Here is a 26,237-nt window from a genome sequence, read left to right as displayed (position 1 = left end):
CTCCACGGCCGGTCAGTCCAGGTGCCGCGACAAGCTGGTAACCTGGTCATCAATCTCTGTCAGGGCTGTAGGCTGGGTTTCATCGGCACTGTGAGCTTCTATCCCCGCCTAGCTAGCTACCCCACCTCGGTGATATTTTGTTCGTGAGAAACATTTAACAGTTCTAGTAGCTAAAGGGTCTTATTCAGAGAGACTGAAATTGTCTCTGGGATATGTTGGCCCGGGTGTATGTGGAGGCCCTGACAAAAGTCCAGGCTCCAGGCTAAGAATCTCTAGGCCATTTTATATTTTGTAGTAGACAATGACAAGCTGTGTTTTACACATTGGGGTCGTGGCCCTGACCCAAAAATAGAACCGTTCTCATGACGTCTGAATGTTACCATGGACACCCGTATGCACCACGTGTGGTGATAATATTGTGTTTACCATACATTTATAACCCATCCTTCATCGATACATGAATATGAAAGATGACATGGGCGGCCACTGCTTTCCTTATTTTGTCTTCCATTGTTTCTTTCTTTTCCTTCTTGTTTGCAAATACAATTCCCTTCCCACCTTTTCAGTTGTGAGCATTGACTTAAGATATCTAGTTGTTAAGAGAGCACACGAGAAAGGGTTGATGCTAATTGCTGACAACGCTTAACAGATACATTGTTTTTCAATGTGCTTTCTTGGTGGACACATTTCTTGCAATATCAGACAAGTCGCTAGATGGTGCTCGGTAGCGGGTTACTAGTATTCCAAAGGACTGTCCCCGACTCGCCCACAACAGCGCACGTTTGGTTTTAATCAACAAGTGGGAGGGGGGGGTAGAAAATCAACTTGAGAAAGTAATGAGTTTGAAGAAAACAGATACGCCATTGCTTTCATGTTATTATGATTCTTTTGGTTTTATGGTCGTGCTTTTTTATAAACACGTAGTTCAACTTAATACAATTCCTTTCCAGTTTCGACACTACAGTTTCCCATTTGGGCAGAGGTCACTTACCCACAAATCAATGCGATGAAACATGGCGGGAGAGTAGTTGGCCAATATAACTTTTCTATGCTTTTATTGACCTGTGAATAACCGCGATATTTTTCACACGTAGCAAAGAAAAATCATACAATACCCCCTTAATCATAGTGATCATAACTCTATAGAAATTATCGTTTTATTGATAATCAAAAAAGGCTACTTAACGACAAACAACTCTAATTTTTGTTGGTAGTAAAGTTATGTGGCCTATCCTTGAGATGACCTTGAAAAACTGACAGACAATCTGTGCGTATGTAAAGTTACAGGTGACACCCAGTGACATTTTACAGTTGATTTAACTTATATTTTATAGGCGGGTTTCCCCCTCCCCCCGTGTCGAGCACCGTCCAACTCCCAAGAGAGTTTGCCGCCTATGACAACCCGTCTTCCAGGTTCTCCGGCTTATATAGGGCGCTAAAAATAACCGCCAATCACGTGATTCTTCAACCAATAACATTTCGTCTTGGTTCATACCCCTAGGGAATAATTACGATGTCAAAACCTGGTGACCCTTAAATATTATGTACCCTAAGGGATACCCCGATAATTATGAAGAGGGGTCATAATTATCGTATTAAACACACCGATGAGTCTTGTGTGCCAGTGAGCTATGACACATTTACCCTAATTCGATCAAAGAAATCTGTACTATTGCTTTGTTCATTGGTGAATATTTGCCAATTCATTTTATTGGTGAATATTTGCCAATACAATGCTGTAAACATTCCACCAGAAAAAGCCGCCAGAGGGCCCAAAATGTAATAGTTTTTTTGGCAGGACAGGAGCTAATTACTTACCACGTTTAATGATAATTCATCTAAAGCTACTTAAGTTATGTTGCTAGACCACATGCATACATACATATAAACATACATACAAACAAATGTTAACGAAATCATAGCCTTTTTGGCGACGGTTATAACCAAAATTATCAATGTAACAGCTCAATATAAGTCTAGAAATGCATGGCGCAAAGATAACCAAACATGACAATATCTGTTGGTTGTTGTAGGTCTATTTTATTGAGTAGAGACGACAGTCACCAATGATTTTTCATAATCCTGATATAGACTTATTTTTGACAATATTACAAGTATAAATGGATATCATCACCTTGTGACAGTCCATACTTCCCAAGACCAAGAAATAATACACCAGTAATGAAGTTGTCAGAAGTTGACTAATATCATTCTATTACATTAAATTTGCGTAGCAGAAATTTTTTCATTACAAAAGTGCCCCTACATTTCTTTTCCTTTACGCTTTATTGATATTTCAGAAACCCAACATTAGATTGGATATGCTAGATATTAAAGATCAAGTGAAATATAATTTCGGTCTAACTACGATAAAAAAATCAAGACAAAAACATCCGTGGACGCATTGTCTAGAAGACGTTGTTATCCGGATCGACATTCCTGAAAAAGTACAAAAATAAGCATTAAGAAAACGGTCAACTCCAAAACGCGATAGGGTCTATGTTAAATACTTTTTAATGAATTTTGCAACTATGTAAATCTATTCAATAAGCGTATTACCACTGTTGTTTAAGCCTGAATTTAAAGATATAGAAGTTATACATTTGTATATGGTTTTGAATGAAAAGTTAACCTTGATTATCAGTATATTTCACGGTGTAACTGCTGCATGCATTGTTCTTTTTGCAGTATGGAAGGGTAAATTCCCTGTGTTTGGGTAGCCACTATGGAACACTAACCTCCTTGACACGACCTTTGCTGACTTGTACCCTCCTATGTGAGCAAATAATGCATCCAGCTGAGGATTAAGACATAAGCTGGTATTAGTGACATTGTGCTCACAGAAAGTAAAATGTTACCCTAAGTTGATGTTTTTGACTTTATTTGTCAGTTCATGCATCGTTATGTCTTTGTTTAATTCTTTTTCTTGTTTGATGGCCAGGCTGATAAGATTGTAAAATTGAGTGCACCGTCATCTTGTCTGTATTTGTATAATTTTGTTTTAATACAAAATATGATAACACAATACTCACGTTTTGTTCGATCTCCCTAGTGAGTTCGTCGTACGATGGACATGTGGGGTCCAGGGCGTCCGCTCCCACATCTGTGTCCAGTACGAACGATATGAACGCCGTCTGATACTGACCTACAGAGGGTAGAGAAGAGGATATGGTGTATATATGGTCGTATATGTGGTAGACTAGTACCTCACAGTTGGTTAGAATAACGGTCTAGTGGTTACGTAGACAGCAAACTTCTTTGTCCATAAATTGCGACTCAAGCCATGGTTTAATACATTCAGTGACTCGCCAACCTGATGAAACTATTCATGGACATCGCGGCTAAGCTAATAATAATTGTGTGTCTTCAGCAATCTCTTGAGACGCCTTGGCTTGAATGAGCATCCAGTAAATTCCGGCTAGACTTCTCAAGATGTATTCTTGGCATGCCTTTTGAATCTATAGTCCTTAACAACTAAGAAACAGGCTTGATTGAAATCACAGTTATCAGGGCAATGTCAACCGTCGAAGGGCTGATTAAGATTAATCCTAGGAAACTTTGAAGCTCCAAAAGGGATGTAAACGTTTCATTACACACTAGTACGTATGTAAATACAAGCAGTTGTGCCATGGTCAAAGTGAAAAGACGCCACCTTGCGACAAGTAGGGACATTGCCTATAGTGGCATGGAGCCAACTTTGGCGTAAGTCAAGTGGTATTTCAGATATGCACAGTCAGTGATGAGAAATTGAGAATAACGATCTTACCTGCGTCCGTTGGCGAGGGAGTTGTACCTGAGGGCAATAAAGAATTTGGAATAAGCCTCAAGGTCATGCAATTACGATAAGAATTAATTAATTTCCTTGCAGACATGATCAATTTTGAATGCCAGACTTGCAGTGTGTGAACGGGGTATTGTGTGTTGTGTCAAATATCAAGGTCCGCTTTCTAATGACCGTAGCATTTCTTACAGCTTGGGGGAGAAACATACACAAGTATTTGTCCTTTTCGTGTCTGTTGATATCTAGGTATGGAAGGTATATGAAACTAATGTTTGCTTTTGTATGCAGTGAATTAGAATGTTCTGATTGCGAATGTTCTAATTTTGGAAGCTCTGCTTTTGAATATTCTGATTTCACATATTCTCATTTTGAATATTCATTGTGTTCTGTTCATATTGACAAATACATTAGTAATATTCTTTATCAATTTGTGAATAAATCTATCAATCAATCAATCATCCACTCAATGAAATAAATCTTCTATTCTTCAATGTAACAATTGATACGTACTAGGGCTCGGAGTCGTAACCGGAGCGATTTGCAGAGAACTCGGGTCGACAATCAGGTTGCCCAGCGTGCCGTTAGACACGGCCGCGGTGATCTTGCTTTCTACCGCTGAGCTGACGGTAGCCAGGTCTGTCCCTCCACCTGACGGTTCATCCAGTTGAACCTCTGTGTCAGCTATCACGCTTCCTTGGCTGAAGGGAGGGGGGCAAGTATAGAAAGTTTAGCTGCAAGTTCATACCCAAAGGCCTATAATTATAGACCGACCCTGACTGTCCATCACAATTAGCAGTTCAACCAATGATGGTGTGATGAGAATTATCTATTCAACCAATGAGAGTGTCCGTCGAAAAGTTGCATTTTTTTGGTTTTGTTTGTCATTTCTAAGTTTTGACGGAGGTGGGTGGGGCTATGGGATCCCACTATTGCAAGTAAGTAGTAGAAACATAGAAGGCATATATGTCGCAAGGACAGTGATTGACATAATCGTACTACAAGAGACTACTGAAGTACTAGTGCTGGCTATACCTAACTAAACAAGCTGGGCTTGAATTTTTTTGGAAGGCCCACTTTTTATAATTTGTGGGTTCAAATTAGATATCGAAGTTCAAGGTTATAGATAAGGCACATAATGTTAGACAATGTCCTATCTTCCCCAAAAAGACAGTGCACTCAGGCGGCGCAGTCGTGAAAAAAAGAGAGGATCACAATGCTACTTTTCTGAAAAGAATGCCATGTTGAAAGACTGCTAGCCATGATTTACATAAATTATTGACTATGATAAACCTGTAACCTTTTGCCTTGTACAGTCAAATAGAAAACTATCTCACCGGAACCGTAGGACTATAACACTAGTGAACCCTGGTGTCGAAATCAGTATAAGCGTGATCTGTACAAAACGAAACAAAATAGTAAACATTAGGAAATGTGAATATCAAACTCACCAAAAACAAGCTATGAAGGCGATCAAAAATATTCACAGAGGATGACTAAGTACCGAGAAGGTCTTGAGTTTTAGATATATTGGAATTAAAATCATGAGCATCTCGGTGACAATATTTGTTACAATTGTCAGATGTGATTTTGCTTGAACTATGAACTTTTGTTTACAAAAATAAGGTTACCAAAGATTAAACCCGAATGAGATGAGGTGCAGTGGAAGCCAGTTATTTGTATACATTGTTATTGTATAATTCGGGAAATTGTATAGAAAACCAAAACACCAAACCATTTACCATTCACTCAATTGCATAAGACACTTACCTGTGCTACTACAATTGATGCGAGGCTCTTGAACTGAGCAGAGGTGCTGTCAGCCAGTGCAGGTATATACGTCTGGCTAGGCATCGCGAAGGAAACCGAGAGCTTTTGGGCTGCCAATGAGAATACGTATAATTTTAACATTATGCGGTTGTCAACATTGCTTTTGGTATCTTCTTAGAAAATCATGGTTTAGCCAATGACTGACCACAGGACCTATTCCCATCAGACAAATATGAATAAAATAGGTTGAAAATAACAGAAATAAACGAAACAACAGAATGAATGACGGCATGATTAAAACAGTACGTTTAAGATATAAAGCCACATCGCAAACGTTGGAACGCTAACCGTAAGTGAAATCATGAAGGTTTTATACTTGCTGGACATAATGTGTCTACGATGGTATCTCAAGGAGATATAATTAGAATAGTTCCGCACTATGGTATCTGTGCATATACTCACATGGGGCTTTAGTAGTGCTTTCTGCCGTCGTTGACTCATCAGTGGTGGCTGGGGACGACGCCGGTTCGGCTGAAGTTGAAGCCTGCTGTGTGGCACTTGGCGTTGTAGCCGGCGGTGAGGCACCCGCTGTTGTAGCCGGTTGTGTTGCACCTGGCGTTGCAACCGGTTGTGAGACACCTGGTGTCATACCCGGTTGTGTTGTACCTGGCGTTGCAATCGGTTGTGTGACACCTGGCGTCATACCCGGTTGTGTTGCACCTGGCGTCATACCCGGTTGTGTTGCACCTGGCGTCATACCCGGTTGTGTTGCACCTGGCGTTGCAACCGGTTGTGAGACACCTGGCGTCATACCCGGTTGTGTTGCACCTGGCGTTGTAGCCGGTTGTGAGACACCTGGCGTCATACCCGGTTGTGTGACACCCGCTGTTGTAGCCTGCTGAGTGGCACCTGGCGTTGTAGCTGTGAGGGAAAATATTAGCAATGTTCACTGTCTTGGTGTAGCAAAGAAGCAACCATCAGTGACTTATTAGGGACCTCAGGGGGATGGTTGGTTGAAAGGTTCGTAGGAAAATGTTGGTGCAACTTAACTTGAAAGCTCTGTGCTAACGTATAACGTAATTAAAACCAACCTTCACACAATCGAGACGGGGGGCGATACAGACTTCCATGCACCCATGACACATCACTGACGGCACGTAATCGTAACGTTATGTGTTCCCAGTAATTTCTCCATACATCACATACCTGATAAGTAGTCCAGTGACGTTGGGTCGACAGTGAGGCTGCCGATAGTCCCACTGGACACTGCTGCTTTGGCCTTGGTCAGAAGAGAACTCTGGACGTCCGCCGCAGAGGAACCACCGCTCGAAGTGTAGTAAACATTCGCGTCTGCTATAACACTGCCCTGCCTGAAAATCACGTTTCGAGTTAGAAATCTTTGTGTAATCGTTAAGTATATGTGAACATCTCAGTAAAAGAGTGGAATTTTCAGAATAGAATTTGAAAGAACATATATGGCCGTACCTGAATCCTGTCACCTCGCTCCGGACATATCCTGGAGTGCTCCCCAGTTCGGTTTGAAGCTGTTGAAGATAAGCATTTTTGTGATTTTGGGATTTAGATGTCAACGTCACAATTCAGGATACAACTTGGACCGAATGGCTTACATCTTTGAGTTCGTGATCGTATGCCTCTGTTCATGGATCTGGACTTAATATTCAATAAACCTCAACTTTCTCTTGTTGTATCGCTACTCGTAGTCGTATGTTTTGCCAACACATGTAGATACCTTTTATAATTTTTACCGAACTACATGTTTCTTTACTAGTGTGTGACGACAAAGAACAGTTATACCTGTTACACATGTACAGATACATGGTGATTTTCTTACGTTAGTCGTGACCGTAGATGCGAGGTTCTGGAAATCAGCAGAGCTGGAATTACTCAGGCTCGATCGCCACGTTTCCCCGCTCAGCGTCAGGGCTAGGGCTAGGGAAGCTAAAAATTGCAGTAGATTTGTCGTTATCAAAGCCAGATAGATCGAATATCATTGTTTAAAGTAATGCAAAACATGTTCATATCTTGTCATGTTCAGTAGATAGCAAATTTATCATTGAGTCATGATCATTTGCTGCCTAGATATGATTTAGTATCCTTGAAAACTATTTTGCATTTGGAATGAAGTAAACACACAAACATCCCAACGTTTTTCCTTCAATGTATGAAAAGGGGACGTATAACATGCTGCAGACAGCTGTGATTTTGCATCAGTGATAAGTAGTTTGCACATGGAACTGCAGTACACATTCGAACATCAGCGGCTTTCCTTCAAAGTATAAGACGCGAACTTACATTCCGTAGCTGTAGTCATACCCGGCGTGGTGACACTGGGACCTGTGACATCTGGCTGGGCACGTGTGCCGTTTCCTCGTGTAGTCATGTCTGGTCTGGTGGCTCCGGCAGAAGATTCTGGTCGCGGAGTTGTGGCGTTTTGTCTTGTGGTGAAATCGGGTCTCGTGGCCCCAGGGGTTGTAGGTTCTGAACGGGCACGTGTAGCGTTTTCTCTTGTAGCCATGTCAGGTCTGGTCACTCCAGCGGCTGTAGCGTTTGGCTGTGCACTCGTGGCGTTTTCTCTTGTAGCCATGTATGGCCTAGTAACATGTGGAGTTGTAGCATTTGGACGGGGACTTGTGGCGTTTTCTCTTGTAGCCATGTCTGGTCTGGTAACTTCTGGAGTTGTAGCATTTGGTCGGGGACTTGTGGCGTTTTCTCTTGTAGCCATGTCGGGTCTAGTAACTTCTGGAGTTGTGGCATTCGGTCGGGCACTTGTGGCGTTTTCTCTTGTTGCCATGTCTGGTCTGGTAACTTCTGGAGTTGTGGCATTTGGTCGGGGACTTGTGGCGTTTTCTCTTGTTACCATGTCTGATCTGGTAACTTCTGGAGTTGTGGCATTTGGACGGGGACTTGTGGCGTTTTCTCTTGTAGCCATGTCCGGTCTGGTCACTTCTGGAGTTGTAGCATTTGGACGGGGACTTGTGGCATTTTCTCTTGTAGCCATGTCCGGTCTGGTCACTTCTGGAGTTGTAGCATTTGGACGGGGACTTGTGGCATTTTTTCTTGTAGCCATGTCTGGTCTAATAACTTCTGGAGTTGTAGCATTTGACCGGGCACTTTCTCTTGTAGTCATGTCAGGTCTAGTAACGTCTGAAGTTGTAGCATTAGGCCTTGGCGTTGTAGCCGGTTGTGAGACACCAGGCGTTGAAGCTGTAGATGCAAAATGTACATAAATTATATCAGCGACATCACTGTCCTGTTATAGTGCGTAACATGTAAAATGCAACCATCAATGTACGTAGGCACCTTGGAAGGATGTTGGTAGTAAGAGTACTATCACATGATGCGATTAGAATGGTAGTAACCCTTTACACAACCGAGACGGGGGGCATTACAGGCTTCCATGCGCCCATGACCCGTCAATGACGTCACATGTTCGTGAAGTCATGTATGATTTAACCATACCGACAATGCATCACATACCTGACAAGTAGTCCAATGACGTTGGGTCGACAGTGAGGCTGCCGATAGTGCCGCTGGACACTGCTGCTTTGGCCTTGGTCAGAAGAGAACTCTGGACGTCCGCCGCAGAGGAACCACCGCTCGAAGTGTAGTAAACATTCGTGTCTGCTATAACACTGCCCTCCCTAATTAAGAAAACACGTATTGAGTTAACATCTTTGTGTAATCGTATGAATACCAAAGTTTATTCTGCTACCTTGTGTATAACATGACAACTACATTGGTATCTACTGACTGTAGGTGGATTCTCGAGGTGAATATTTAATGTATGAATGTATCAGTCAAAGGAATTAGCTTTTTGCTAACAGTATAGCATTTGACAAAATCTTCTTACCTGAATCCTGTCACTTCGCTCCGGACATATCCAGGAGTGCTCCCCAGTTCCGTTTGAAGCTGTAGAAAAAGAGATTAATTCTTGTGAGTTGAGGATTTAGGTTGCATTGTCACAATTCTTTAAAAACTTTGATGAATGACTCATATCTTTATATTCGTGACTGTCCGACTCCCTTGATGGTTCAGACAGACTAAATATTTATCATACAGCAATTTCCTATTGTTGTATCACAACTCTAATTATATGTTTTTTCCAGCACAGCTACTTTTCATGCTTTAAACCGAACTATCTATGCTAGCGTATGGCGACAAAGAACGGTTAGAAAAGTTGACCGAATACATGTACAGATATAGACAGTTCATGGGCGATGTTCTTACGTTAGACGTGACCGAGGATGCGAGGTTCTGGAAGTCAGCAGAGCTGGAATTACTCAGGCTCGATCGCCATGTCTCCCCGCTTAGCGTCAGGGCTAGGGACAGGGAAGCTGGAAAATAGCAGTAGATGTGATTACGTAATATAGATATGATAGTATCCTTAGCATTGCTTTGTTATCTCCATGAAAAATGGAGATATTGTTTTGGGTGTGTCCGTGTGTCTGTTTGTTTGTCTGTTTGTCTATTTGTCTGTCTGTCTGTGTTTCCGGACTACTGTAGTCAGCATAACTTAAGAACCTCTTGATGGATTATGATGATATTTGGTGTGTGGGCAGGTGTTGTAAAGCCAAAATTTAAGGTCGATTTTGGGCCCCCTGGTATGTGACCTTGGTACTGCAGCAGAACTTCAATTTTTGTATCTTTTGACCTGGACGTGCTGTGGTCTTGATTTTTGGGTGGCAGATAGCTTGTGATGTAATCAAGAAGTGGTGCAGGTTTGGGCCCCCTAGCAGCTTCCTCTGGAACTGCAGGGGCGTTTTTTAACAAGTTTTTATGTAGAACACTGAATGGATTCAACACGAGAAGGATGTGTGCATATCTTATGTTCCGTAGCTGTATCAGATGAACCCTCCAATAGATAGCAAATCATCGTTCCATTTTATGAATGTGATTTTTGTATCAGTGAATATGAGTTTGCACATGGAAATGAGGAACACTTTCGAACATCACAACGGTTTTCCTTCAAAGTATAAGACGGCAACTTACATTCCGTAGGTGTAGTCATGCCGGGCGTGGTGGCACTGGGACCTGTGACTTCTTGTTGGGCACGTGTGACGTTTTCTCTTGTAGTCATGTCTAGTCTGGTAGCGTTTTCCGGTGAAGTAACATTTGGTCTAGTTTCCCTAGGAGTTGTAACGTCTGGTCGGGCCATTGTGACGTTTTCCGGTGAAGTCACATTTGGTCTAGTTTCCCTAGAAGTTGTAACGTCTGGTTGGGCCATTGTGACGTTTTCCGGTGAAGTAACATTCGGTCTAGGGGCCCTAGGAGTTGTAACGTCTGGTCTGGCCATTGTGACGTTTTCCGGTGAAGTAACATTTGGTCTAGGGGCCATAGGAGTTGTAACGTCCGGTCGGGCCATTGTGGCGTTTTCCGGTGAAGTAACATTTGGTCTAGTGGCCATAGGAGTTGTAAGTTCTGGTCGGGCGCTTGTTGCATTTTCTGCGGATGTTACGTTTGGTGCAGTGGCCCTAGGAGTTGTAACGTCTGGTCGAGGCATTGTAACATTTTCTATCGGGGGCCTAGTAGTATTGTCCATTGTAGGACGAGGCGATGTCATACTTTCTGGTTGAGGCGATGTCACGTTTTCTGGGCGAGGCGTTGTAACAACCTCTGGCCGAGGCGTTGTAACGTTATCTTGATGAGCCATTGTGACGTTGCCCATTCCAGGCGATGTGGCGTTTTCTTGACGAGCCATTGTGACGTCATCTGGTCTAGGAGATGTCACGTTTTGCGGGCGAGGTGTTGTAACACCTTCTGGTCGAGGCGTTGTAACGTTATCTTGACGAGCCATTGTGACGTTTTCGGGTTGAGGCGGTGTTGCTTGATGACCAGTCGTAACCCCGTCTGGTTGCGGTCTGGTTGCGTTGTCAGGCCGCATCGTTGTAACATTTGATGCGGGAGTTGGGCGGGCAGTTGTCGGTGTGGTGATGGCCAGTGAGCTGGGATCCACCGTGAAGTTTCCCAGTGAGCCGTTGGCGACGGCTGAAGTTAGGGTGTTCTGTATGGACGCACTCACGGCAGAGACGTCCGTACCAGAGTCCCCGGCACCTTCTAAAACTACCTCCGTATCAGCGATGACACTGCCTTGCCTGAGGTAAAAGTACAATAAACATATGTTCAAACAGACTGAATTTGCTGGCGAATGCTTACAACGGGGAAGTATCTTTTGTACAGATTTGCGTCTTTGAACCGTTTAGACAGTCTTTGAACAGTGTACACTGATTTAGTACCTAGCAATGTCGCTTAAAATGTACTGAATGGAAGGTTCGAATCCCGGCATAACCGTGTCCTAAGTCCTCATAAGAACGTAACCTGTCCGAATGACAATCCTCAGCTATCCAACTTAAGTCTTCAAGAAAACCACACATCTCAAAGAGAGAACAGTACTTACTAACACAAAGTATAGATCACGTGTTTTAAGTCAAAGGTAATTCAGATTTAGATTGAGACAGAATGAAGTAGAGTGTGCTCACCTAAATCGGGTGACAATTGTCTTGATGTAGCCGTTGACGTTTATTAACAGCAGGTCAAACTGTGGAACAATTGAAAATAAGTTGTTAGAATAATTTCGACACATTTTCGATGATTAGGCTCCTTTTACTCATCAGTCATTTTGAACCCTAATTTATTTTGAAATACTTTACAACTGCATACATTACGTGAAAAAATAACTTTGATAATCAATTGGAATAAACCTTTTTCATTCTTGATTTGTCCAATGACTGACTACTTGTTAAAATGTTATCTTGTAATATTCTGATAGACTATTGAATATCTTGGTTTAACAGTAAATCTATTTTCCAAGGTTGATCTCATGCAACTCAATGTTTGGTCAAGAATCAGAGGAATTACTAGTATTTCAAATAGAAACATGTACTTTTATTTTTCACCTTCGGAGATGGAAATGATGTCCACTAGAACTCACCGTGTTTGCAACATTCGCCGCAAGATTTTTGAACTCAGGAGAGTTCTTGTCGTTGAGAGTTGGCGTGAACGTCACACTGATGAGCGTCAGCGAGACCAAAACTTTAGCGGCTGGTTAAGGATAAGGACAAGATAACAAAATATGCATCAACAATAAAAACAAACTAAAGGCATGACTTCGCAAATATATTTTTGTCACACAATGAAGTGAAATAGACATAAAAAATCAGCTAGGCTAAATTAGCAACAGAAACAACGTTTTAAGCTTACGTTCAGCCCTTGTAGTTGCATCAGTTGTTGTTGTTGTTGTTTCACTCGGTGTAGCAGTGGTGGTTTGTGGTTGTAAAGGTGTGGTAATTGTGGCGTTGTCAGGAGGACCAGATGTAACACCATCTGTTCGAGGCGATGTAACACCATCTGGTCGAGGCGATGTAACGTTTTCTGGACGAGCCATCGTGACGTTGTCTGATCTAGGAGGTGTAACACCATCTGGACGAGGCGTTGTAACACCATCTTGTCGAGGCGATGTAACGTTCTCTTGACGAGCCATCGTGACGTTTTCTGGTCGAGGCGTTGTAACACTATCTTGTCTAGGCGATGTAACATTTTCTGGACGAGGCGCTGTAATACCGTCTGGTCGGGGTGATGTTGCATTCTCTGGACGAGCCATCGTTATATTGTCTGATCGAGGAGGTGTCGCGTTCTGTGGGAAAGGCGTTGTAACACCGTCTGGTCGAGGACTTGTAACGCCGTCTGTCTGACTTGGTTGCGGCCTTGTTGCGTTGTCAGGCCGAGTCGCTGTAACGTTTGGTGTAACAGTAGGACGAGCTGTTGTCGGTGTGCTTATTGTCAGTGAGCTGGGGTCCACCGTGAAGTTTCCCAGTGAGCCGTTGGAGACGGCTGAAGTTAGTGTGTTCTGTATGGACGCGCTGACGGCAGACACGTCCGTACCAGAGTCGTCTGCCAAGACTACTTCCGTATCAACAATAACACTGCCCTGTCTGAGGTTTAACGGTTAAAAGAAACATAGAATGGTTACTGGGAAATACAGGAATAAAACTGTCACACTGATTCGAACGATAACAGTCTCTCTATCAGCAAATCTATTCTATGCCATACAATTTAGATCGAGTCAAGTGTAAACAAACTCACCTGAATCGCTTCACATCAGTCTTGACATACCCAGGATTGTTCGCAAATATTTGGTCGAACTGCAAAAACAAGACAACAGTAATGCATTAGATGTGACTGACATTACAAAACAGCAACTAGCTATCACTAACAATTCGTGACCATAGCTTGCATAGAATACGAGATATCAAAACCGGACGTTATGCTGCGGCACCAAGAAAAGCCGCCAGGGGCCCAAAATCGAATCATTTTTGACAGAACATGACATAATTACAGATCATGACAATCAATCCATAGCTTTTTGAGTTATGCTGCCAAACCACAAACATACCTACCTACAAACAAACGATATTACAAAAGAACCTTCTTGGTGAAGGTAAAATCGTGCGGTGGTAGATAAAACAATATACATAGAGTGACTTACCGTCTTTTCAACATTTGATGCAAGATTCTTGAACTCCGCAGATTCTGGATTATTTAGAGATGGTGTGAACGGCACGTTTGTCAGCCTCAGTGCTACATCAAGTTTTGGAGCTGCAAAATAATAGTATATTAGAATAGAAACTTTTTAAATAAATTAAACGGAGGGTTGAAGGGGCCATGTAACAAATGTACGTGTAAATTGGCGTTGTCTTTTTAGAAATCAACTACATAACGTTATTGAAAAGCATCGCATTGAAAATAGTAGTAGATAGAAGGTACTTACGTTCGGCTTTTGTAGTTTCATCTGCTGCTGTTGTTGTTGTTGTTTCAATAGGAGAAGCAGTGGTGATTGGTGGTTGTACAGATGTCATTGTATCGTTGTCAGGACGTCCAGATGTAACGTCTTCAGGTCGAGCCATCGTGGCGTTTTCAGGACGAGGCGTTGTAACACCATCTGGGCGAGGCGTTGCAACACCATCTGATCGAGGCGATGTAACGTTTTCTGGACGATGCGTTGTAACACCATCTGATCGAGGTGATGTAACATTCTCATGACGAGGCGTTGTAACACCATCTAGTCGAGGCGTTGTAACACCATCTGGTCGAGGCGATGTAACGTTCTCATGATGCGGCGTTGTAACACCATCTGGTCGAGGCGATGTAACGTTTTCGGGACGAGGCGATGTAACGCCATCTGGTCGAGGCGATGTAACATTTTCTGAACGAGGCGTTGTAACACCATCTGGTCGAGACGATGTAACGTTTTCCGGGCGAGGCGATGTAACGCCATCTGGTCGAGGCGATGTAACATTTTCTGAACGAGGCGTTGTAACACCATCTGGTCGAGACGATGTAACGTTTTCCGGGCGAGCCATTGTAGCATTATGAACTGCCGCCATTGTAGCATTTGTAACAGGTGCCGCTGGTGCTGTAGCGTTTGTCACTGGTGCCATTGGTGTTGTGGCATTCGTTACATGTGCCATTGGCGCTGTAGGACTGCCACCAGCCGAAGTAGGGCTTGCCGTTGTCGGGTCGCTGAAGACCAGAGAGCTCGGGTCCACCGTGAAGTTTCCCAGCGACCCGCCGGACACAGCTGCCGTGACAGTGTTCTGTATGGCTGACTTGACATCAGGTGAACCCTGGGCAGTACCGCCGGACCTGTAGCTGATGCTGGTGTCTGCTATAACACTTCCCGACCTGTGGTGAAGTATAAATACCCTCATTTACAATACAAGAATTTGTTTCCATACCTCCGTGACTTTTTGTCAATTTTTCTGATTTATTCATTAATGATTTTCTTGCCAATTCTGTTTGCATTTTTTTGCCTCCCTGTGGAAGCTAACCTTCTCATCCTGACAGTCTCTGGTGAATCATCTTCCGCCTCACATTCTGTCACTCCACTATATTCAACTACGAGAACACACCAAGGCAAACAAACACACAGACCCAAAACAATACCTCCGTTTTCACAGAGTTAACAAGTAGACCAATGTGAGATCTTATATCCAATGGCCTTAGTCCTTTATGTACATGTACTACTTGTGCACTGATAGGGATTTACAATAGACGCGATATAGGCTACGTAATGTTTCATTGTTATCGGCTTTGGGCTACGTCAGCTCAACTTACGTACATATATATCAATCAAGGGTTGTTTAATATTTATGTTGTCCTTACCTGAATCCTGTCACCTCGCTGCTTATGTAGCCAGGGGTGTCCTTCAATGTCGAATCGAGCTGTATGAAATCAAAGTTGAATCGCATGATCATTTCAGGTCATTGGTTAGGAAACGGTGGTCTCTGTGTGCTATGATCTATGAATACATATTGACAACTTGCACTGCATTGTGATCATTATACATCCTAAAAATGAAATCCAACAGTCTACAACAGAAGATCTGGGGGAAAGGTACTCACACTTAATTCGACATTTGAAGCGAGGTTCTTATAATCTGAAGAGCTGGGGTCGTTAAGCGCAGGTCGGAAGGTCTCGCTCGTCAGACTCAGTGACACCAAGACACTGGCAACTAAAGAAATGTACGTTGTTATAATGTCAATTCTCTTGGGTTTGATCAGTTTTACCTTTTTGTGATTGTTTATTATGATCATCTCGTTTTATTCCAAAATCTTTTGAAATACGATATTGAAAACATCTGTAAAAGTATTGACTATATTATTCTATCTTCTTCTGGTTATTCCATGCATTTAAGGTAACATAGGTGTACCCACCTTGACCGGAGGTCGCGGCATTTGTTACAGCTGCCGCAGATGTTGGCGTTGTTACAGGTGCATCAGGTGTTGGTGTTGTAGCATTTGTTGCAGGTGCCATTGGTGTTGTAGCATTCGTTACGGGTGCCATTGGTGTTGTAGCATTTGTTACAGGTACCATTGGTGCTGCAGCATTCGTTACGGGTGCCATTGGTCCTGTAGCATTCGTTGCAGGTACCATTGGTGTAGTAGCATTTGTTACAGGTGCCATTGGTGTTGTAGCATTTGTTGCCGGTGCCATTGGCATTGTAGCATTCGTTGCAGGAGCCATTGGTGTTGTAGCATTTGTTAAAGGTGCCATTGGTGTTGTAGCATTTGTTGCAGGTGCCATTGGTGCTGTAGCATTCGTTATAGGTGCCATTGGTGTTGTAGCATTTGTTGCCGGTGCCATTGGCATTGTAGCATTCGTTGCAGGAGCCATTGGTGTTGTAGCATTTGTTAAAGGTGCCATTGGTGTTGTAGCATTTGTTGCAGGTGACATTGGTGTTGTAGCATTTGTTGCAGGTGCCATTGGCGCTGTAGGACTGCCACCAGCCGAGGTAGGTCTTGGCGTTGTCGGATCGCTGAAGACCAAAGAGCTCGGGTCTACCGTGAAGTTTCCCAGCGACCCGCCGGACACAGCTGCCGTGACGGTGTTCTGTATGGCTGACTTGACATCAGGTGAACCCTGGGCAGTACCGCCGGACCTGTAGCTGATGCTGGTGTCTGCTATAACACTTCCAGACCTGTGGTAATTCATGAGAAAATGCTACAATAGCATTCTTTGCTAAGATAAGACTTTCATACTTTGGTCAACTTCTTTTTGTCTGGGTCTGTGTCTTCGCACCTATAAATCAATATTTTAATGATGGATTTATCTGAAATTTGGCATGTCTGTTGTCAGAGGGCATCAAGCACAAACACCATAATAACTTCACGGATGTTTGTGTTCTACGGACTCTTGTTTTTATTTCAACTCACATATATCAAAAGTCATATAGTATGAAGTATATCCTTACCTAAAGCCTGTCACCTTGTTGCTGATGTATCCCGGTGTGCTCTTCAGTGTTGAATGGAGCTGTATGGTATCACATGTTCCCATGATTATTTAACGTAACATTGGTTTCAAAATGTTGCCTTGGTGAACCTGTTCAAGACTAGTCTATGTCACACAATCTCTAGCTTTTGAGGGCATATTGGGTCTCCTTCCCAAGAGCTTGTGGCCATACACCTCTTACTTGAGGGAACCATTCCCTTTTCTAGAATCACCAATAGTAGCCCTGGATTCTTAATCATTATGAAAATCTATCCAATAGGAGCTCAGGATTCTCTGTCGCTATGGAAACCAGTAATCACAGCCTACAACACCATGTTAACAGACAGTTCTCAGTCTGGTGATGATTGGTCAATTTCAACACATGTATGCATAAATCAACAGGATCAGGATGTTCCCAGTTCTCCTGACGTGAAGAAGTTTAGCTATCAAGCTTCTAGGGGCCTGGCCAATGGAAGGATGGCTACAAACTTGATCTGGTCAGGCTATGTTCAAGAAGATAATTCAAGAATACACCACGATAACTTGAAGTACATTGTTGTCATACATTCCATGAAAAAAAACCTTTAAGTCATTTGGAGCTACAACAGAAGATCTGGGGGAAAGGTACTCACACTTGATTCGACATTTGAAGCGAGGTTCTTATAATCTGAAGAGCTGGGGTTGTTGAGCGCAGGTCGGAAGGTCTCGCTCGTCAGACTCAGTGACACCAAGACACTTGCAACTAGAGAAATGAACGTTATGCGTCAATGATAGCGTGCATTTTCTCGGGTTTCAAAATTCCTGCCTTTTTGACATTTTTTTCATAATCTCGTTTCATTGAAAATCTTTGAAAACGTCTAAGAAGGAGTATTTTATGCATTTTATGCATTATTTTATGCATTCAAGGGAACGCAGGTGTGAACCCACCTTGACCGGAAGTCGTGGCATTTGCTACAGCTGCCGCAGATGTAGGTGTTGTTACAGGTGCCTCTGGCGTTGTAGCATTCGTTAGAGGAGCGTCTGGTGTTGTGGCATTCGTTACAGGTGCCATTGGTGTTGTAGCATTCGTTACAGGTGCCATGGGTGTTGTAGCATTTGTCACAGGTGCCATTGGTGTTGTAGCATTTGTCACAGGTGCCATTGGTGTTGTAGCATTTGTCACAGGTGCCATTGGTGTTGTAGCATTTGTCACAGGTGGCATTGGCATTGTAGCATTTGTTGCAGGTGCCGCTGGCATTGTAGCATTTGTCACAGATGCCATTGGTGTTGTAGCATTTGTCACAGGTGCCATTGGTGTTGTGGCATTTGTCACAGGTGCCATTGGTGTTGTAGCATTTGTCGCAGGTGCCATGGGTGTTGTGGCATTTGTTGCAGGTGCCATTGGTGCTGTAGCATTCGTTACAGGTGCCACTGGTGCTGTAGCATTCGTTACAGGTGCCATGGGTGTTGTAGCATTTGTCACAGGTGCCATGGGTGTTGTAGCATTTGTCACAGGTGCCATGGGTGTTGTAGCATTTGTTACAGGTGCCATTGGTGTTGTAGCATTTGTCACAGGTGTCATTGGCGTTGTAGCATTCGTTACAGGTGCCATTGGTGTTGTAGCATTTGTTACAGGTGCCATTGGTGTTGTAGCATTTGTTACCGGTGCCATTGGTGTTGTAGCATTTGTTACAGGTGCCATTGGTGTTGTAGCACTTGTTACAGCTGCCATTGGTGTAGTAGCATTTGTTACAGGTGCCATTGGTGTTGTAGCATTTGTTACAGCTGTCACAGATGTTGGCGTTCCGGCATTCCCCTGTGCTGTTGCTGCGGTGTTGTCCGGTAGAACCGTTGTAGCATTTTCCGGATGTACCGTCGTGACTTGAGCCGATGTAGCGTTCACAGCGGACCCTCCCGCACCGGCCGTGCTCTGAGCCTGTGTGTTGCCACTCGCTGTTGTCGCTGCTATGAAAGTAAATAAATCCTCGTCAGTACAACATGGTCCGTATAAATGTTCGCAGTACGATGTACGAAGACTCTATGTAAAATATGGGTATGGGTTTTGATACATTTTAGGTCAGCGAGACGAAACATGATAAGTAAATAGATAAATAAGACAATGTCAAGGAACACCGAAACTGAAGGAATTTTTCTAATCCCGAAAGAAAAGATAAAAAATACCCAAATGAAGAAAAAATGAAATTTTGTTGTGTTCTGATACTACGGCGTTTTATGTCCTCTTCATTTTCATATGATCTTGAAGATTTAGTATAACGTTTTTATGTTTATCTTTTATCTTGCATATGGTAATCAGATCCAAGTGCTCACGGATTTTACTGTCTTTTTGCCGGTGTCCTTTATTGTTGGGAATGCGCTACAGGTCACATTTGTAGCCTGTACCATTCCGCATCAGCTTCTTTTGTCTTATTTTTCCCATTGGTCAACTGACCCGTAGACGGATGCCCTGGGCACAAGGAACTTTAAGCTCCACCTTGCTAACTTCACATTAAATCTCCATCATATCGAAAGAGAAATACGTTTTTACTTATCTTCATTGAGTATTGCCATGTGGCAATTCCACTAGCTTAATTGTGGTATTTGATTCTTCTGTAGTAAAATGTGGACAGCAGTGGACTACTTCTAGAATGTCAGCTAATTAAGATGGCAAGGACGTAATCACTTTCATTTGTGTGGAGCAATTATGTCTTCTAGCTTACTAACTAGATTATAATATTGTCCTGATGGGTGACTTCGAAAATGGTAAACAGAAGGAGAGACTTGGTGCGTAAACCTTTGTGATTCACCTGGGTACTGATTAAACATCCACTAACATAATTCCACCAGGGTACATTACTCCGGCACCCTGAAAAGATACGTGCAAACAGATCTTGATCCAACGTCCCCAGTATGATGCACTCCTGTATATCTAAACTGTGTATACAAGGGGTGTCCTGCACTTGAGATCTCTCAAACCAACCTTTTTTTTCGAAGTGGCTGATTTATGTAACCCAGCGGATTAATGTTAATGGATGTTAAGCTCGCTAGTCTCCTGAGTGAGGTCTGTTAATCTCTTAAATAATCAATCAAAGAAAACAGAACTGTTGTGACCACGTTCATTGGGACTAGCCAAAACTACCATACAAGGAACCGTCCAGGAAGGAAGACGGGGACACAGGCAACGGAAAAGATGGGAGGATGATATCAGAGAATGGATAGACATGGCACTTAGAAAAACAGAAAACCGAGAAGAGTGGTCAAAACCTCTAGATCTGTGGTGCCCCAGTGGCAAATTAGTTGACTAAGAGATGAATAAGATAAGATGAGAGTCTCTTAGAGGCATCCAGAGCATTTTATGAGGCTTGAAACTTGAATTGAAAAACTCAAATTTCAAGTCATTCCTACACATAGTAAGTTTCAAAAACACTATTATAATAACATATCGATATTAAAGGAGCAAAGATACGATGTCGTTGGGTGATGAGAACTGATAAAAAATCCGAGCCCTAATAGACTGATCCTGACTGTCAATCACAATTAGCGGTTCGAACAATGAGAGAGTGACGGTATATCCGTCAAATATTAGCGTTTTTATGTTTTAATTTTGCATTTCTACGTTTTGATGGAGGCAGGCGGGGCTATGGTATCTACAGTATTTACAGTAGGCGCGTGAAACTAAAATATCACCGTGTAGATTATTCTTTTGCCGCTTTTGAGCACTTTTGATAAGAAATCGGAACGCAAATGTGGTAAACAGCAACTCCAATATTTCCAGTTTTCAAGTCTCATAAAATGCTCTGGATGCCTTTAACACCTCTTGACCTCTTATCAGACCCTCACTGATGCTTCGACCTGTCCCTTTAGATGATGCAGTTTTGCCTAGGGGGCTAGCTGATAACCGCGGTCAGAAATTGTCTATACTCAGCCTGACAGTCATACATGTAATGTCCATCTTCATATACTTATTATCTAGTCACTCACATCCTTATGTATTCTTCAAACGTGTTTATTCTGACACGATCTCTTTGTGCAGAGAGCAAGTAGTTTGAGGTTTTAATATCTACAAACGGTGGTGTTCTGGCCACATGGTTTCTGGACAAGGCTACAGCACTGAGTTTAAACGTTTGGAAATAATACAGTGGACTCCATTTTATTTGATATCTAACTATGAAACGCCCAGCCCTGAAGCTTGGGCAGTTCCCCATATGTTTGCCTAAGTGTTGAAACGTTAATGTACAATTTACGAAGTATACGTATTGAGGAGGGCGTTAACATTGTCTTCCCGATCCGATGATAGTTTGGATAACACCTTCTAAGCTTTCCATTCAAACTTGCGTCACTGCAAAACCTACTTTACAGCCATTCACGATTGATTAACTTTTTACCCAGTAGTCTGACAAGGTAGCGAAGGATTTCACAATCTCAGAGCGGCCATATTATATGGATATGACTCATTTTATGATAAAGAAATTCTATCCTGATAGGGGAGAAGGAAAGTCAGTTACGATTTACAACATTCGATGTACATATACAGAACACCTTCTAACTCTATACGCATAGGGGATGCTTTGTTAGTGGGTAGGGTTAGGGTTACACCTCAGACGGACAGACATACCATCTTTTGTTTATCGTAAGTGACAAAATGTAGGCTAATCATGGGTGAAAAATACAGTAGTTTGCATTGAGAGGAAACGACTAACCACAGACTCTGGTGTCAATTTTGCATTCTTTAAACGGTTCTGTAAACCTCAGTCTTTCACTTAGGCGTTGTACTTCAATGTAGCTTGAGTAATTGAGTTTCAAAAAGGTAGTTTGAAACCTGTCGTTTGGGTAATGAAGAAACAATGGTAATGTTGTCCTCTTTAATTTACATTTTGTTCTCTCCAACATTGCTATTACGCTGTCTGGTAAATTGTTTCTAACACCGCCAGTATTCTAAAACCGTGATCAATCATTGTTACAGTAATTAATGTGTTAACACAGTGACAATGCAGGATAAGGTTTTCGCCCTATATAACATTGTTTTTGATGTTCCTGTTTAACCACATGCAGTGTACACATTTGGCTAGATATTCTAGTTACAGTACTCTTTATGATTGTCGCATATGTTTTGAAACAAGTTGCTACCGTCAGCAATCACCGTAAAGGTATGTGGTGAAGTTACACCGGTGTGCGCTCACAACCCGCCCAACCAATCACCCACCCACCCACTACACTTTTTAATACTTTTCCTTAAGATATCGAGTGAAAATGAGATTCAGTCCTCAAGAAACAGCATGCGTTATATCAACAGAACCTTGTGTCACTGTTTATAAAAGTGAGGAATTTCATAAACAGTGGTTTGATAGCCGGTGTCTGGGGATACCCGCCGGTGCGCACAACTTCCCATGGGAATAAGTTAAAACCGGTTTTAGCCGTCCACAACCAATTCTATTTGTCTTCAAACTTTCGCTTTCCTCTAACACAACTATAATATTCGTCTTTAACAACTATGGTCGGCAATACTATAGTGTAGTCCGCATGACATGTGTTCAAACACCACTGCTGACAAACTTGTGGATTTCAACACCTTGCTTGAAACGGGACAATTAAGCAACTTCGTGATAATTATGATATGCTCTATTGCACCCCTAGAATGTTCTTTTCTTTTTAAACAAATCTAGAGTATTATGAAAATAAACATCCTGCGTTCCAGACCAGGAACCAGACAGGTTCTTCATATTCGTTCTCACATGAGAACGTTGAAACGAACCTGTGTTATTTTGGGCACCATAACTCAAAACCAATATCTTACTTCATTGTAGGTCAAACATCTGTGAATATTCTCACTTCTCGTACATTTTCCTTTATTTTCTTCACTTTTGATAACCTGTTGACTCTAATTCTATCCTTCCAAGATTTAAACTTTCGTTTCAGTACGCCGATAGAACATCTTATGAAGAGGAAGTAGCACGTATAATTGTATGAATAGGAACTGGCACATATATTACAACACATGACATTTACCTGACTGTGTAGACGTTCCATTGGTCCCATCCAGAAGCAGAAACAGTATTCCAAACAGCAAAATTCGCATCCTGAGTGCACCTGTAGCCTCCATCAGATGCGTCTGTACTTCCACTTGCCTGCAACTACGTTTTAAACCGGGAAGTCTTCACAGGTGCACCTATGTTCGACTCATGGTGCAACCACGCCTTAAACCTGCTCTGCACAGCAGATTGACACACTCTCCGACTGGGAAATTGTCTACAACCCACCTCTTTGCCCCGGGCAGTTCCAAAAGAACAAAACGAGCTTTCTTCTCCCAATTATTAAGGATGACTTGTATCTACACACAGCAAGGTAGATTCAACGTGTACTGGATTGAAATGTGTGAGTATGGCAAAAACTCAAGTTGCTATAAGAAAGTTTCTTTTCCATATATGACACTTCAGAAAGCGAAATTATATGAATGGAAGATGCGTGCGTGCCTAGAGGGGTTACTGGAAAGTGGCCCGACATGTCACTTGGGGTCAAAGGTTATGGAAAATCTTCACCTTACAAATTATGATTTTTTATTCCATTTTCACTTCGAAGAACAGTGATGATTCATTCGTTTATCTTCATCACACCCCTTTGCACTAGCGGCTGCGACCACAAAGCGACTCAAGATCACTCAATGAATTTGATAGATAAAGTGCGAATTCTTTTACGCTGTGTGTGTTTTGTTGTCTTTTAAAATATCATTTTACGTCTTGCATCATATTCCAATTGTGAAATCACATTCCAATTATGACATAAATCCAACTTTGGTCGTTGTACGGTCGCTCAGCCATCACCGTCTAGCTAGAAGGGGCCATAGCTGAACAATTCTGTCATTATTAACTTTGCGCAGAAAGGTACCACAAAATGATTTTAATATTAATCTGAACAGTGTAATGATGTTCTATTTGGATTATATCAACGGAGAACGTTGGTAGCATCAATTTGTCAGTTTGATGTCTGTTCCATTGTTTTATGACAGAGACAGAAGATTAATAGATTAGTAATCCTATTACTCTATTGTCTCACTATGTAGATTTGGTAAGATATGATTTTATCAGTATTCCTATACCAATATGTCACATTCCAAAATATGTTTGCTACCGTACCATGATTGTTTCAATATCAAATCATATTCAATTCTTATAATCAATTATTGTCTGAAATATAATATTTCACATACAAGCACCCATATAAGATACAAACAAATACAAACGGCGATTATGCGTCCGCTTACTTCAACTATAAGCGAACAACATCGATATTTCCATTTTGTTACCACCTTATTTGTCCAAAGATTGTTACAGGTGTAAGAATCATTTGTTACTCTCTTGTCCCTGTATTGAGAGAAGTGAAGTTTTAATAACATGAGGTGTTCGTGTGACCAAGGTGTGACCTACTTTTTGACCAAAGGTATAATTATCTGATGGAACAGTTAAGGAACACAAAAGGAAAATGGTTGTACATTCAGTTACACTTAGCAAATATGCATAATATAGCTAAAGTATCTTGGTTAAAAAAGGAGGTTTTTAGGCCGCTTTTAGACAAAAATGTATATTTTGGGCTCCTGTTTAGACAAAACTATTTTGAGCTCCTGTTTCCTGGTATTTCAACCGAATGACCTGGAATTCGGTGCAAGTGTGCTTTGAATCACATTTTTGGTATACATCACTTCAAAATAACTCATTTTTTAGACTAAAGGGCCAATTTTCAGCGATCTAAGGTTTGCCCGTTCGGAAGAAAAAAGAATCAGATGGAAGAGATCGACCTTAAGGCTAATAGCCGTGGTTGTGAATAGCGCTAGTGAGATAATTGTCAGGACTCGTTTGACGACATGTTGCAAGCCCCGCTGGACTGTTGTTGCTAGGCAGCGGTTTGTAAGACCGGCAATCATTTAGCATCTTGCAGCTTTAAACATGACAAAAACGGACTAATTTACTATATTACTAAGTAGAAACAGGCAGGCTTATGGGCGCATACGCAAACAATCCCGGACAAATCATCGGTCTCTTGCTCTGACTTTATTGTCTTGTTCAAGCATACCGTCCTTCACCTAACAAATAAGATACTAGTCAAACCGCGACTTAAAAATAATTCAATTCGTTCATGTATTCACAGAAGATTTGGTCTAAAAATACTAGACAAGGGAAGTATGTGTGAAATTATTTTCAGTTCACTTAATCTTATTTTTTTAGTGAGAAATATGTACACTTATGCCTAAGGCCACACTATCTAAATTTGTCGGTTCTCGGATCTAGAAAAATGATGCGCCACGCAACTATATTTTGTCCAGCCCAACTTGTTTCCAAACTCATGCAGAGGTAGCTATCTATATAGCTGTTGGGCGAAGACCGTAAGTAATTTGTGTAGCAAAACCTCGAAGCAGAACCAGGACATATAAGGTTATGTATATGCACAGAATATCGAGGTCGCACTGATTCGGTTGTCTTTTGGTACTCTTGAATGATAAACGGCCCGGCCTTAACAGGGATAAACCTGGCAAAAGACACCGAAGCGCCTCGGCTGGGATCAGCACAACGCTCGTGGCATATCTGGACGATTCTTTGTAGTTACATAACGTCCTGCTGAGAGACATATAGAGGCTATCGTTTCATCAATGTTACCCACATTGCACATTTTCTTTACTTCTCTCTGCCAACCATGATAGACAGGAAAAATCTAAGACTTTTCTATGTGTCTCAAGAGCGCCGCTTAGCGGATTAAAAACAGAATGGCACAACATTGATATTACCAACACAATTTTACATTGAATATTTAAGAGCGACCTCTAGCAGCGAGTAAAATAAATGCTGCAACTTGACTTACTCGTCGTGGTAGCTATACATTGATTGGTCAATTAAAAATGATTGAACTTATCCATTGGTCAATCAGCTGCCAATTAATGTTT

General features: G+C 42.1%; 3 protein-coding genes and 1 long non-coding RNA gene across 4 annotated transcripts; all 4 read right to left on the bottom strand.

The window, feature by feature from the left end:
• Window positions 1-2,020: 2,020 nt before the first annotated feature.
• LOC136425735 (uncharacterized) lies at window positions 2,021-3,794 on the bottom strand. Its single transcript, XR_010754118.1, has 4 exons — window positions 3,767-3,794; window positions 3,033-3,145; window positions 2,739-2,797; window positions 2,021-2,439 (listed from the first exon to the last, which is right to left on the bottom strand). It is a non-coding gene; the product is annotated as an uncharacterized lncRNA (long non-coding RNA).
• A 474-nt stretch (window positions 3,795-4,268) lies between these two features.
• On the bottom strand, window positions 4,269-13,046 carry LOC136425924 (mucin-2-like). Its single transcript, XM_066414848.1, has 15 exons — window positions 12,767-13,046; window positions 12,498-12,607; window positions 12,046-12,104; window positions 10,559-11,661; window positions 9,797-9,903; window positions 9,420-9,478; window positions 9,047-9,210; window positions 7,862-8,773; window positions 7,401-7,507; window positions 7,034-7,092; window positions 6,755-6,918; window positions 6,011-6,469; window positions 5,549-5,658; window positions 5,116-5,174; window positions 4,269-4,479 (listed from the first exon to the last, which is right to left on the bottom strand). The coding sequence occupies exons 1-15, from the start codon at window positions 13,044-13,046 to the stop codon at window positions 4,269-4,271; spliced, it is 3,963 nt and encodes a 1,320-aa protein (XP_066270945.1).
• Window positions 13,047-13,617: 571 nt separating this feature from the next.
• LOC136425923 (proteoglycan 4-like) lies at window positions 13,618-16,468 on the bottom strand. Its single transcript, XM_066414847.1, has 6 exons — window positions 16,279-16,468; window positions 15,967-16,076; window positions 15,728-15,786; window positions 14,334-15,247; window positions 14,052-14,161; window positions 13,618-13,707 (listed from the first exon to the last, which is right to left on the bottom strand). Exons 1-6 carry the CDS (start codon window positions 16,466-16,468, stop codon window positions 13,645-13,647), a joined length of 1,446 nt encoding a protein of 481 aa, XP_066270944.1. The 3' UTR covers window positions 13,618-13,644.
• Window positions 16,469-17,970: 1,502 nt separating this feature from the next.
• Window positions 17,971-19,748, bottom strand: LOC136425922 (keratin-associated protein 5-5-like). Its single transcript, XM_066414846.1, has 3 exons — window positions 19,712-19,748; window positions 18,260-19,295; window positions 17,971-18,074 (listed from the first exon to the last, which is right to left on the bottom strand). Exons 1-3 carry the CDS (start codon window positions 19,746-19,748, stop codon window positions 17,993-17,995), a joined length of 1,155 nt encoding a protein of 384 aa, XP_066270943.1. The 3' UTR covers window positions 17,971-17,992.
• Window positions 19,749-26,237: the final 6,489 nt, after the last annotated feature.

This window comes from Branchiostoma lanceolatum, chromosome 19 (genome assembly GCF_035083965.1).
Source record: "Branchiostoma lanceolatum isolate klBraLanc5 chromosome 19, klBraLanc5.hap2, whole genome shotgun sequence".
Lineage (NCBI taxonomy): Eukaryota > Metazoa > Chordata > Leptocardii > Amphioxiformes > Branchiostomatidae > Branchiostoma > Branchiostoma lanceolatum.
Note: the sequence above shows the minus strand (reverse complement) of the source record. Positions and strands in the feature narration are given on the sequence as shown.

Coding starts and splice junctions, on each gene's coding strand:
- LOC136425923 (XM_066414847.1), bottom strand. CDS start 16,468: ATGGCACCCGTAACGAATGCTGCAGCACCAATGGTACCTGTAACAAAT. Junction 15,787..15,966: donor CTTCAAATGTCGAATTAAGT/GTGAGTACCTTT, acceptor GATTTCATACAG/CTCGATTCGACATTGAAGGA. Junction 13,708..14,051: donor CATCAAATGTTGAAAAGACG/GTAAGTCACTCT, acceptor TTGTTTTTGCAG/TTCGACCAAATATTTGCGAA.
- LOC136425924 (XM_066414848.1), bottom strand. CDS start 13,046: ATGGCTCGTCAAGAGAACGTTACATCGCCTCGACAAGATGGTGTTACA. Junction 12,105..12,497: donor CGGCGAATGTTGCAAACACG/GTGAGTTCTAGT, acceptor ATTGTTCCACAG/TTTGACCTGCTGTTAATAAA. Junction 11,662..12,045: donor ACAATTGTCACCCGATTTAG/GTGAGCACACTC, acceptor CTTTTACCTCAG/GCAAGGCAGTGTCATCGCTG.
- LOC136425922 (XM_066414846.1), bottom strand. CDS start 19,748: ATGGGAAAAATAAGACAAAAGAAGCTGATGCGGAATG. Junction 19,296..19,711: donor AAAGAAGCTGATGCGGAATG/GTACAGGCTACA, acceptor TGTACTGACGAG/GATTTATTTACTTTCATAGC. Junction 18,075..18,259: donor TGCCACGACTTCCGGTCAAG/GTGGGTTCACAC, acceptor TCATTTCTCTAG/TTGCAAGTGTCTTGGTGTCA.